At 35.0% G+C, this 13,192-nt stretch overlaps 1 protein-coding gene and 1 long non-coding RNA gene across 3 annotated transcripts in view; one reads left to right on the top strand and one right to left on the bottom strand.

The window, feature by feature from the left end:
• Positions 1–13,192, top strand: part of csmd3a (CUB and Sushi multiple domains 3a) — a 331,891-nt gene that overhangs the window by 18,574 nt on the left and 300,125 nt on the right. For both annotated transcript variants that reach the window (XM_079894353.1, XM_079894352.1), the window contains exon 2: positions 5,550–5,772. In XM_079894353.1, the coding sequence (XP_079750479.1) occupies positions 5,550–5,772 (223 nt within the window). The remainder of the gene's footprint in view (positions 1–5,549; positions 5,773–13,192) is intronic.
• The window catches only part of LOC307172237, a 185,452-nt gene that overhangs the window by 89,339 nt on the left and 82,921 nt on the right, over positions 1–13,192 (bottom strand). The gene's annotated exons all lie outside the window — the stretch shown is intronic.

Genomic DNA, 13,192 nt, shown 5'->3' with positions numbered 1-13,192 from the left:
TTGTGGATAGTATTTTATTTTCTCATTTAGTTTGTACACCGACGCATGTATCTTTTCCCTCCACAGACGCACGCTGGTAAATTAGGGAATGAACTTGCGCTCCCGGGGGCGGTTCAGGGAAAAGAGGAGGCGTGTTCCAGCGCAAACGTTCCCTGGTGCTATTTTGCAGTTTCAGAAAACAATTCCGCCACTGACCAGGAGAAACCTCGTCTAAAGTCAGTGGCGCGTTGCGCATGTTATTCATTCATAAGCTATTTTAAGGGTGCATGCTTGGCCATAATCAATCTAGTGTGTGCACAACGCACATACACTTTGCTTCTCTCATCTACACACAGGCAGCAGTTTTCATTTTTAGAAAACCATACATTATTACAAGGAACAATATTACCACACGAGGGAAGTCATTGTTGTGTCCATGAAGATGTGAAAAATAGGCATAAATCTAGCTTACAAATTTACCCAAATTATTATACTCCTGTTTAAGCGAAGCTAATCTGGGTGTGTTTCTCCATCCCCAATGTCACTTCTCTGTGTTTTACGGCCCTGACGAGAGCGTCGGTCTCCTCGGCTGTGAACCGCTCCTGGCAAATCCGCCGTTATAATAGCGATCCGCCATGGAACAAGCGCGCCTGCTCTTAAAGGGAATGTGAGATGACGCTCTGATTGGTTTATTTCACGTTACGCCCAAACCACACCTATGAGTAATGAAGCGACTTCAGACCAACACATTTTAGATTTGCGTCGGGCGAGACCCGCCCACAAAGATACTTGCGTTTCGCGCTTGATATTTGCGTTTCAGATCGTTAAAATAGGGCTAAAATAGAGCTTTTCTTTCAGACCCGAGTGATTAAACGGAAGTAAATCTATTCAAAACGCTCTACAAATCTTGTAGCAAATACATTGCATTGATTAGATAACATTAGGATGCATTTGCTGAAGATTGAAACTGAAGATTCTGAAATCACAGATTTTCTTTGATTATGTAAGATTATCTATATAGGCTTCTGTGTGTAAACTGCACAACATATTTTATCTTTGATGTGGTTTCTAAAACATTTTATGAACACTGTACCATGATGTAACCTAACTGCAAGCAAATTTCAAAGTTGTTAAAGCGTTTTGTACTTGCTGGGATTTTCTCATGTTTATTTTTTTAATTGGCCGTAAAAGGTTTGTGATAAAAGAGATTGTGCACTTGCAGGACTTTTAGTCTGTCTGTAAACGTTTGATGTTGAGCTTTTTAAAAATTATTATCTGTATTTTTCAATTCATTATGAGAACTGCATATAATGCAGAAGACATGGTCCTGTCTTTTCTGTTTAATTGTTTTCTAATTAACATTTCAAAATGGATTGATTTAAAGAGGACCTAATATGCCTTTTCACAAAGTCTTGATGTTGTTTCAGGCTCTACTAGAACAGGTTTGAATGTTGATTATTCTCCTCATATTCTCCATTGTTGCGGCTCCTCTCTTCCCAGTCTGTCAGTAACGCTCTGTTTACTTCCTGTCTCTATGAAGCCCCTCCTTCTGAAAAGCACACTGTGCTCTGATTGGTCGGCTGGAGCAGTGTGTTGTGATTGGTCGAGCGCTTCGAGTGTGTTTGGGGAATGTCCCGCCCCTTACCATAACCTCCAGTTTAACACACTACTAACTAACTCAACCAGGCCCCGCCCCTTTATTCTGCGTATGAATTATTATAATGAGGAATATTGTGACGTGTTCGTTCCCGGAAGAAACTCAAGACTACAATGGAGGCGTTTCAGGGAGTTCGTTGACAACCTGTTCACTGTGCAGGATCTATAGCAGATGTACATTGTGCCTATATCAAAATGCAATTTTATATTGATATTTTGTGATACATGGCATTGTAGGATCTTTTTATATCACATCATGGCAATCAATATGTCCTAACAATCGCCTTTAGTCATGACTATTCACTTTATAACAGCGTCTTGTATTTTATTGCTTAATTCAATCCAGATTTTAATGGCGGGGCCTTTAGAGACTCGACACATGCTGGAGGATTTCACAGCTTTTGTTTGTGAGAAACAACTAGATGCCAATTATTATGTTTTTGCTCTAATTGTTGTATATCTGGAATCGATCATGTTTCTCTCCTGTTAGACTATGTTGTCCATTATAAACACAATTTCTTCAGTCCCTAAAGATGGAATTATTTCAGTGTGGCTAATTTGAAATATCAATTTAGAGTTGAACAGAAAGAGATTGGCTATTGAATTTTGTGCATGTGTTGCATGTTTGATTTCTCACAAACCTGTCAAGAACATGTCTGGATCATACTTCACCCTGTATACATTATTTTTATTTTTTTTTATTAAAAGATTATTAGCATAATTTTAAATGGCAAAAGTCATGAAGGAAACAGAGAAAAAAAACACTTCTATGAACAATAAATTGGAATGTTTGAGTCACACCGCCTTCCTCAGCTGTTGCATAACTGCAGTGTTGCAATATAATGATGTTTTTGCAAGCTATAGTGTGTGGGATCATCGTTTCTGTTCTCTTCATGATGTTTCCATGTCTTATGCACATGCCTGGAGTCATTCAGGTGCGAGTATTTATCTGTTAAAAAATGCTGATGGCAGTGAGAAGCAGTTTGTCCACATTGAAAGCAGAAATGCAATGCAACACAATCAGAACATATTTGATTTTTAATGTGCATTCATATTACTTATATATTGCTGTCAAGGGATTACATTTTTAATCTAATTCATTACATGATGTGCCGATTAAGTAATCGAATTAATCGCAAATTAAACCCACATCATTTTTGGCTGAGAACTTACGATAATTTAAAGTCATTATTGTGTTAGATGAGAAAAGCATTGAATAGATTTTACAAATATCTATATAGAACCCCTAGGGTTCTCGACTCAATTTTAAAGAACCCTTAATGCCAAAAAGGAGAATATTTCAGAAGAAATGTCTTAAATTGGTGCATAATACTAAATATTTTCTAGTGATAAAGTATGTTTACAAATGAAATATGTTTAAAACGAATTAATTAAAACTAAATCCATACAATGATCTCATGATGGAAACCCTAAAATGTTCAATGAACCCTTCATGCTTTAAAAAATAACGTTTATAAAACGTGCTGATATTCAGAAATAAAACGTCACTCTTGCTCGTTTGATATTGCTAAACTAGATCATATAAATATAATTAGACAAAAACACATAAAACGGCTTTTTTTTGCCCTCATATCTTCAATTTTACTGGCATTTTAACTCGTTCTAATCACGCAGTCAACTAGCAATTAAAGCGTTAATAATTTTAGCAGATTATTTTCCCGCCATAATTAATCACACCAAATTAGCGTGTTAAATCGACAGCCCTAAATTATATATATGCATTAAAATATTTTCTGGACCAATGCGATTTAATAATAAGAGTTATCAGGGGTGAGGTCATATAAATCGGAAAATAAAATAACGAAAATATATATTTTTAATTATTAGTATTATTTTCTTTCTCTTAATTCAAATGTGATGTAGAAAAAAAAAAAAGAAAGAAAAAAAAAAAAAAAAAATATATATATATATATATATATATATATATATATATATATATATATATATATATAAAATCCTGTTGCGATTTGTTGTTAGTTGAGACAAACACTCATATTTACTCAGACGAGAGCTTTTATGGCAGTAATGACAGTCTAATGGAAAAAATCCAGATGCATCACACTAATGAGTTTTAAAGGAAATGCACTTAATTGACATGAAAATTATGAAAAATACTTGATGGCTCCAAAAATAGTCTTTATTTTATTTATGCATTTTTGATGCGTTTCTCTTTCTCTTTGTGTTTTTTTCTGGGTGGATCTGAGATGGGTGGCTGTGAGTCAATGCGGTCCCTTCTGAATTCATTCCTCCTGCTTTTGAGAGTGAGGGGAAGAAACGATGGGAGAGGAAAGATCCTTGATCTCAGGGAGTCGGCAAAGCTAATTACTCCTTAAGGGAAGCGGAAAGGGATAAATGGAAAAGCTCAATTAATGCTGGTTGTCATTACCAGTCTATTTGCTCAGGTTGAGGCGTATAAAAGCCCTGGTTATGAGTGTGTAGCAGGTGTAGATGCTCACCCACGATGACACGAGGAACGCTCATTAAACCGAACCTTCTGACGACGCTGACTCAAACATGTCGCACGGTTATAGTTATTCAAGTCACAATCAAACCATTACGGGCATCAGCGCACAAACTGGCCCGATTTGAGTAATGTGATTGTGATGTCAGACGCCACCAGTTGTTTTCCTTCTTCAGAGAGCTGAGTGATGTGTTAAGCTCAGAGAGGAATACTAACTAGCTATGCAAACACTTCCAAGAGGGTAATTGTATTCCTCAGAGATTGTTCTGTCATAACTCTGGAGATGTTGACATAATGTAGTTCGCAAACCTTTTTAATTCCATAATTTGGTTTTGAGTAAGGAATAACTGACGATGGGCCGTTGAATTATTGCACTGTTGTACCTCGAGTGCGCATTATTTTTCAATAATTCAACGGCCCATCGTCAATTATTCCACTTATACTTCAGTTACCACACCTCAAAACATTCTTCAGATGATGAATTTCAAGACATTTTTCAGGTTTTTGTCCTTAAAACACTCTTGTGTAGGACTTATTTATTACACATCTCATCCCACACCTCTGCTAATTTTTTGCTAATTTTTGTCCTTTGCTAATTACAAAATGTCATTTTAGAGCTAGTAATGGAGGCTTGAGACATTGATAATAGATTAATGCAGTTTAATAATGCAGTTGAGAGAGAGAGAGAGAGAGAGAGAGAGAGAGAGAGAGAGAGATTAAGCGTGTGTGAATTACCTGAGTCTGTTCATCAGCGTCTCTAATAGTGAAACTGTAAGTTTCTGTGCTTCAAAAACAGCGCTGTAATTTCCTCGCTAGTGAGAAATGTCTTGTAGCTTTTACGTTGATTAACTATTTTACTGATAAAATCATCAGAGCGGTGCTGACAACACGTTTCTGTGTGAGTGTGTGTACTGCATGTGTGTGTGTGTTTGAGCGGGAGAAAGAGTATGTGCTTTCTACACATAATAAAACTTAAATTTGTGGCAAAAACATGGTAATAATGTGTTGGTTTTATCCGATTGTTTACTATATTTATTTGCGTGGTCAGTGTCGTTGTGGGTTTCGGTTCTTTTGCTGTCGTCGCTGTAAAGACCTTTGAAATAACTCGAATCATTTGGCGCAGTGATATGGAGCTGTAATGCGGTCAAAACCTGCCTGGACTACTTTAGCCGTGCGTTTCCCTGAAAATAATTGCACAAGCGCTCAAGCGTTCAACAACCCCGTATAAAGTGAAATAGAGTGTGAGAAAAATAGATTTTTGTGCATCAGGAATTTATTTGATTGTAAAAAACCGGATGCAACGTTCCAATGAACTGGGAAAGTTGATTTTAGTAGGATATTCTGTAAATCTTGCGAGACATTTGTGATTTTTCTGTTTTTGTGGGTTATGGCCGTTATAGACTAACATTTCCTTCTTTCTCTCTTTTTACAGGTTTCATTTATACATGTGGTGGGACATTAAAAGGGAAAAATGGGACCATAGAAAGTCCAGGCTTTCCTCACGGATACCCTAACGGAGCGAACTGTACGTGGGTTATTATAGCCGAGGAGAGGAGCAGAATTCATATAGTTTTTCAGTCCTTCGCTGTGGAGGAAGAATATGACTTTTTATCTTTATACGATGGACATCCTCATCCTGCGAACTTCAGGACGAGGTAAGAGCTGGAGATTATTAAAGCACGGCCATGACATCAAAATGAGAGTTTTGTGGCTTTAAGTGCTGTTATGTACTCTCTACATCTGATTGAACATTTGGAAAATGGAGCAAAAATATTGATGACATCATTTCCTGCTCAGGGGCTTATGCAAATTGTGTCTGTAAAGCGAGAGTGTCCTTGCCACCTGCTGCGGACTGGAAATAGCAAATAGCAAATGTTGATTCATGGCTGTGACATCGACTACAGCCGATTGGCTATAAACGGGAAACGGGGAGAATAACGAGCTCTTCCATGAGTTTCGCCTCGACTTCCTGTTTCAATAAGAAATGTGTCCGTGTGTAAGTAAGAATAATGTATCGTCATTCTCACAAAATAAACACAGACAGTGATGGGAAGTGAAAGGGCCTCGTATTTATTTTGCGGAAATGACTGATTTTTAGTTTAAAACTGATTTTTAAATTTAGGCATTAAATATTGACATCATCTATTCAAATATTATTCCAATGTAAATCATCTGTTCTCTATGTGAATATATAGTAAAGTGTAATGTATTCCTGTGATCAAAGCTGAATGTTCAGCATCATTACTCCAGTCTTCAGTGTCACATGATCCTTCAGAAATCACTCTGATATGATGATTTGATGCTCAAGAAACATTTATGATTATTATCAGTGTTGAAAACAATCATATTTTTGTGGAAATAATGATAAAATATTGTTTTTTGTTTGATGACTAAAGTTCGATGAACATCATTTATTTCCATTTATGAAATTTTGTTTTTTTAAATGTATTGCATAGAATAACATTACACTTTTTCACACTTTTGTAACATTATGTCTTCACTGTCACTTTTGATCAATTTAATGCATACTTGCTGAATAAAACGTAATTTATCTTTTAGTTTATATCTTACCACAAATGTTTGAATGGTATCCAATAATAATAATAATCATAAATGTTTTTGAGCATCAAATCATGCATGATTTCTGAAGGATCATGTGACACTGAAGACTGGAGTAATGATGCTGAACATTCAGCTTTGATCACAGGAATAAATTACTCTTTACTATATATTCACATAGAGAACAGATATTTTCAATTACAAATACAGTACCAGTCAAAAGTTTGGAAACATTACTATTTTTAATGCTTTTGAAAGAAGTCTCTTATGCTCATCAAGCCTGCAGTTAAAAAACAAAAACAGAAAAAAAACAGTAATATTATGAAATATTATTACAATTTAAAATAATGGTTCTCTTTTTTAATATACTTTAAAATGTAATTTATTTTTGTGATGCAAAGCTGAATTTTCATCAGCAAGTACTCCAGTCTTTGGTGTCTTATGATCCTTCAGAAATCATTCTAATATGATGATTTATGATCAATGTTGGAAACAGTTGTGCTGCTTAATATTTTTTTTATAACCTGAGATACTTTTTTCAGGATTATTTGATGAATAAAAAGTTAAACAGAACTGTATTTATTTAGAATAGAAATCTTTTGTAACAATATACACGACCGTTCAAAAGTTTGGGAACAATAACTATTTTTTTTTAAAGAAATTAGTACTTTAATTCAACAAGGATGCGTTAAATTGATAAAAGGTGATGGTAACGATTTATATTGTTAGAAATGTTTTTATTTTGAATAAATGCTGTTTTTATGAATAAATGCTGTTAACGTTTTACTCATCAATGAATCCTGAAAAAAGTATTCCAAAAAAATATATTAAACAGCACAACTGTTTCCATCATTGATAATAACTGAGTATCAAATCATCATATTAGAATGATTTCTGAAGGATAAGACACCAAAGACTGGAGTACTTGCTGATGAAAATTCAGCTTTGCATCACAAAAATAAATTACATTTTAAAGTATATTAAAAAAGAGAACCATTATTTTAAATTGTAATAATATTTCATAATATTACTGTTTTTTTTTTTTTTTTTTTTTTTTTTTTTGTTTTAACTGCAGGCTTGATGAGCATAAGAGACTTCTTTCAAAAACATTAAAAATAGTAACGTTTCCAAACTTTTGACTGGTACTGTATATTTCACAATTTTACTGTATTTTTGATTCAATAAATGCAGCCTTGGTGAGCAGAAGAGACATTTTTCCATTATATGCTCTTTTCATACATACTGAATGTACATGATCCTGCTTGTTCTACTTGCGTTCAAATTAATAATTGGGCTTGAAATATTAATGTTTTATTTTTTTGTGAAGAAAAAAATCGGAAAGTTTTTGACCAATTATAGAATCCAGTTAATCAGAGAGTTGCTGCATTACTCGTGTCATAACTCGGTGCTTGTACAGTATGTGAATTATAGACCTGATTACCAACTCAACATGGGGTCGAAACTCTTCCAGACGCGTAAAAGCACACAGAATTAACCTACGCTAACTCTCCTCTAATTAAAGGGTAAACCAATTATTGATTTAACCCCCCCCCCCCCCCGCATTACAGCTGAAACTCACTCGTGGCAATTATGATGATTGAAAGTATTTATTTTATGCCAATCTGGAATTCACAGCCTCCATATGCAAAACACGACGCTTCATTGGCTAAACAGATTGCAAAAATAAGCGGCGTATTGCGCTAGTGATGTCATTTCCTCAGTTTTGCCTCTGCTAAAATGCCAGAGTTGTCAGAAAAATACATTTCTGCTAAAGTGTTTGTTTTATTCTCAGAAAACCTCCATTTGGGATTTGTTTTCGGCGTCACAGACGGTTTAGAAAGTGATTTTCACGCCGGAAAGTGTTCATCTGCAACTCTTCTTCTAAGCTCCGCCTCCTTTGTTACGATTGCTCTATAGAAAGTCACTTATAGTGATGAATTAGAGTTTTTATTTTTAGTAAAATGGTTTCAGTATGTTGCTTATATGGCCTGTGAAGTGTGTTATCTGTGTTTTCCTTTAGAGAAATAGTTAAATGCCCCTGATTAAAATCTGCTAACTGTGAATCTGAATGAGCAAACGCTTCCAGAAGACAAAAGCCTCATTTGATGACGATTGCAACTGATAACTTTAGCACACGTGAACACAATGTCATTCTGAACTGTTTAGTTGCTGACCTAAATGAAATACTTTATTTTACCTTGTAGCACATGCGGGAAAAAATACTTGTTTTCCATTAAAAAGATTTACAAATTCTTCAGATCAAGAGGAGAAGCGAAACACCTTAAGATATTACGTCTTGTTGTTTGCTGAAAAATTGATCAAAATGAAGTTTATGCTTAAAAGAATGAGGTCAGAAAAATAATCTTGTTTTCCCTTTGAATTGAGTTTATTTTTTAGAAATGTGCTTTTTCTTGTAAAACATACTCCAATAATCTTTGTTTCATCTTCAACTTTTGAAAGATACTCTACTCCACTCTTACAGATATTTTAGGCGATTCTCCACAAGTATGGCCTGGTCACTGAGCATTTGAAGTTTTCCCATTATATATTCTCTTTAATAGACCTTAGATCGAATACAGCAAATCTTCACAAAAACACGTTGCAGAATAACAGCAAGTGCTTCATTATCTAAGCTGTAAGTAAATCAATATTTTTTTCCTTTTTTCTCCTCCTCTGCAGACATGGCAGTTCATTTGCAGTTATTAAAGCATTAATCTTATGAGGAATGTGATGCCAGTGTTGTACCATGTTTTTGGGGTTTAACAGAATTACTCAAACATTTATGAGTATTGGGTAAGTGCTTCGATTAAAGAACAGCAGAACAGGCGTTTCATTAACATCAAGTAATAGATGCTCTGGCATTGCCATCCAATGCAAGAGGCAAAACTCCGAGCCATAAAGAATCATAATGCCTCTCGGTTTCAGGAGCATCTGACGTTGTTGATCCACACAAGCTTGTCAGTGTTATTTTGAAGGATCTTCCCTCTCCTTGAGAAGCGTTTGTGTCCCATCGAGCTCTAGCCCCATTATGTCTGCCTCTCTGTGAGGGCCGGTCGAGCCAGACTCGCTCTGAGGATCCCCAGCACGCACTATATGAACCAAAGTTATGCGTTATTTAGAACTGACAGGACGCAGAATTGCAATTTGAATTTGAATGTGAGGAAATAGAGATTCTTGTAACCTTTATTTTTAACAAGAAAACTTTGATAAATCCTTGTTTGAAAGTTAGATAGACAGACAGACAGACAGATGATAGATAGATAGATAGATAGACAGACAGACAGTCATACAGACAGACAGACAGACAGATGGATAGATAGATAGACAGACAGACAGAAAGATGATAGATAGATAGATAGATAGATATATAGATAGATAGATAGATAGACAGACAGACAGACAGACAGACAGACGATAGATAGATAGATAGATAGATAGATAGATAGATAGATAGATAGATAGATAGATAGATAGATAGACAGACAGACAGACAGATGATAGATAGATAGATAGATAGATAGATAGATAGATAGATAGATAGATAGACAGACAGACAGACAGACAGACAGACAGACAGACAGACAGACGATAGATAGATAGATAGATAGATAGATAGATAGATAGACAGACAGACAGACAGACAGACAGACAGATGATAGATAGATAGATAGATAGATAAACAGACAGACAGACAGACAGACGAACGATAGATAGATAGATAGATAGATAGACAGACAGACAGACGATAGATAGATAGATAGATAGATAGATAGATAGATAGATAGATAGATAGATAGATAGATAGATAGATAGATAGATAGATAGATAGACAGACAGTCAGACAGTCAGACAGACAGATGATAGATAGACAGATGATAGATAGACAGACAGACAGATGATAGATAGATAGACAGACAGACAGACAGATGATAGATAGATAGATAGATAGATAGATAGATAGATAGATAGATAGATAGACAGACAGTCAGACAGACAGATGATAGATAGACAGATGATAGATAGACAGATCATAGATAGACAGATGATAGATAGATAGATAGACAGACAGACAGACAGACAGATGATAGATAGATAGATAGATAGATAGATAGATAGATAGATAGACACAGACAGATGATAGATAGATAGATAGATAGATAGATAGATAGATAGATAGATAGACAGACAGTCAGACAGACAGATGATAGATAGACAGATGATAGATAGACAGATGATAGATAGATAGACAGACAGACAGACAGACAGACAGACAGATGATAGATAGATAGATAGATAGATAGATAGATAGATAGATAGATAGATAGATAGATAGATAGATAGATAGACAGACAGACAGACAGATGATAGATAGATACTGTAGATAGATAGATAGATAGATAGATAGATAGACAGACAGACAGACAGATGATAGATAGATACTGTAGATAGATAGATAGATAGATAGATAGATAGATAGATAGATAGATAGATAGATAGATAGATGACTCATCAATATTCTAGGTCAGAAAATATTGGTTGAAAAACAGTTCATTTTAAAAAATGTATAAATTTTTAGGACTCAAAACTCCATTGTAGTTTTAATGGGAAACTGATTAACCGGCAGATATCATGAGACACATCCAGCACAGCTTTTCCAGCTGTATCCCTTTATCATGTTTTATACAATTTTTTTTCTCTCTTTCAAATTGATTTTTGTGTATCAGCATCTACATCAGCAATTTATTTCTAGCGGGAGACGTTGTGGGAAGGGCCGGGATCTCGGGCGTCTCAGGATGCTGCTTGTTTTGTGCCGGCAAATAGGGAAATATTTAGCTTTCCTCCGGCGACCCTCCGTTTCAACACGTTCTGGAAAAATCCATTTATCAAAGCAATTCAAGCAGAAGCCTTTGATACGTTACTTATCCCAGCACTGCCTGACATCGCAATTTGTCATTTTTCCTCTCAGAACGTCCCAAAATAGCGCCGAACAACCTGAAGGAAAACAGGAATGATGGAGGAATATCTGCAATTAAAAGTTGACCTGTCAGATTAGAGACTTTCATTACAGTGTGGCAATTAGTTAATTAATAGCTTATTTCGACCCGTTCTTGTTATCAAAGCTAAATATGATACTCTGACATCCATTATATATCATATTATTGCGGATGATAAATTATTTGACTAATTACAGACTCTATTGTCTTGTTCTCCCTAACATGGCAAACTAATTACATGTTTCTTCTATCCTAATGTTGCAAACGATTTAAAGCTACAAATGAACGAGTCAAACTGTGAGGAAACGCCTGGTTGTTAGTGCAGGTCAGATGAATCCCGGGTTAGACTGCAGGGAATCAGCTTTATTTTGCTTTTTCAATGAGATCAAATGAATAGTTCGCCAAAAAATAAAACCCTGTAATTATTTAATCAACCTCATGTCGCTCTGAACTCTTTTTTTCCAGAGGGATGTGAAAGGAAAAGGATGTGTGATGTTTGCTATTTTTCATGCAAATGAAATGAAAGTGTTTTTTAAGAGACAAAAATCATATTATATCAGTAAAAAACAAACTGTACAAATGACTTGTCATATATTCTGATTTGTGTGAGTAAAAGTAATTAGCAGTGCTATTTTAGAGTACAATAATAGCATTTATTAATATTTTAAATGAGCTTTTATTTTTATATTTTAATGTTAGTTTTTTTTAGCTTTACTTTTATTTATTTTGTTTTAGTTTTTGTGATTTTTTGTACATCAGCTTAAACTGTTTTCAGTTAGTTCATCAAAGTTCATCTGGTTCTTTTATTTCAGCTTTATTTCTATGGCCGAGGACTATTTTAGTTAGTTTTTGATGACAAACTTTGGCGTTGGCTTGACGGTGTCACATTTGGTCGGTGTTTGAGTTGGTTCGGCTCTGTTTCCTGTGTTCACATTGGTTGCTATGGGTGTTCATTGTTTAATTCGCCACACCTGTTTCTTGTTTCCGCCCTTTCATTATCCTGTAGACAGCTCTGTGTGTGTAGCGTTCTCTTTGTCCGATCTCATCAAATTTAGCTGGTTGTTCTGTTCGTGTTTTGATTATGACAACTGTCATTAAGTGTCATTCGCTCAATTATGACATTTTTAATGCAGATATGACATTGTTGGAGATGTCTTTGTTATGACAACTTGATATTACCAAGACAACATAACCTGTAAATATAAATAAATAAATATGTCATAAACATGACATAGCAGATTAATTATCAAACTTAAGGAACCACATGGCTTTATGGATTAACATTACATTAAACTGTCATGTTGGGTTTGACATTGGCTGTCATGAGGCCATTATAACAGTGGTACAAACTGAATTTGTCATTTTAATGACAAATGAAATTTGTATCACTTTAGTTGAGGTCAAGAAAAGTATACATGACACTGTTATAAAATAATTTGACAGAGTATTAACACTTAATGACATTTTAATGACATATTAAATTTGTACCACTGTAGTTGAGGTCAAGAAATATCTTCATGAC

Source organism: Squalius cephalus (genome assembly GCF_949319135.1).
Source record: "Squalius cephalus genome assembly, chromosome: 15".
In the NCBI taxonomy this organism is placed as follows: Eukaryota; Metazoa; Chordata; class Actinopteri; order Cypriniformes; family Leuciscidae; genus Squalius; species Squalius cephalus.
The sequence above is the reverse complement of the archived record's forward strand: the minus strand, read 5'-3'. Positions and strand labels throughout refer to the sequence as shown.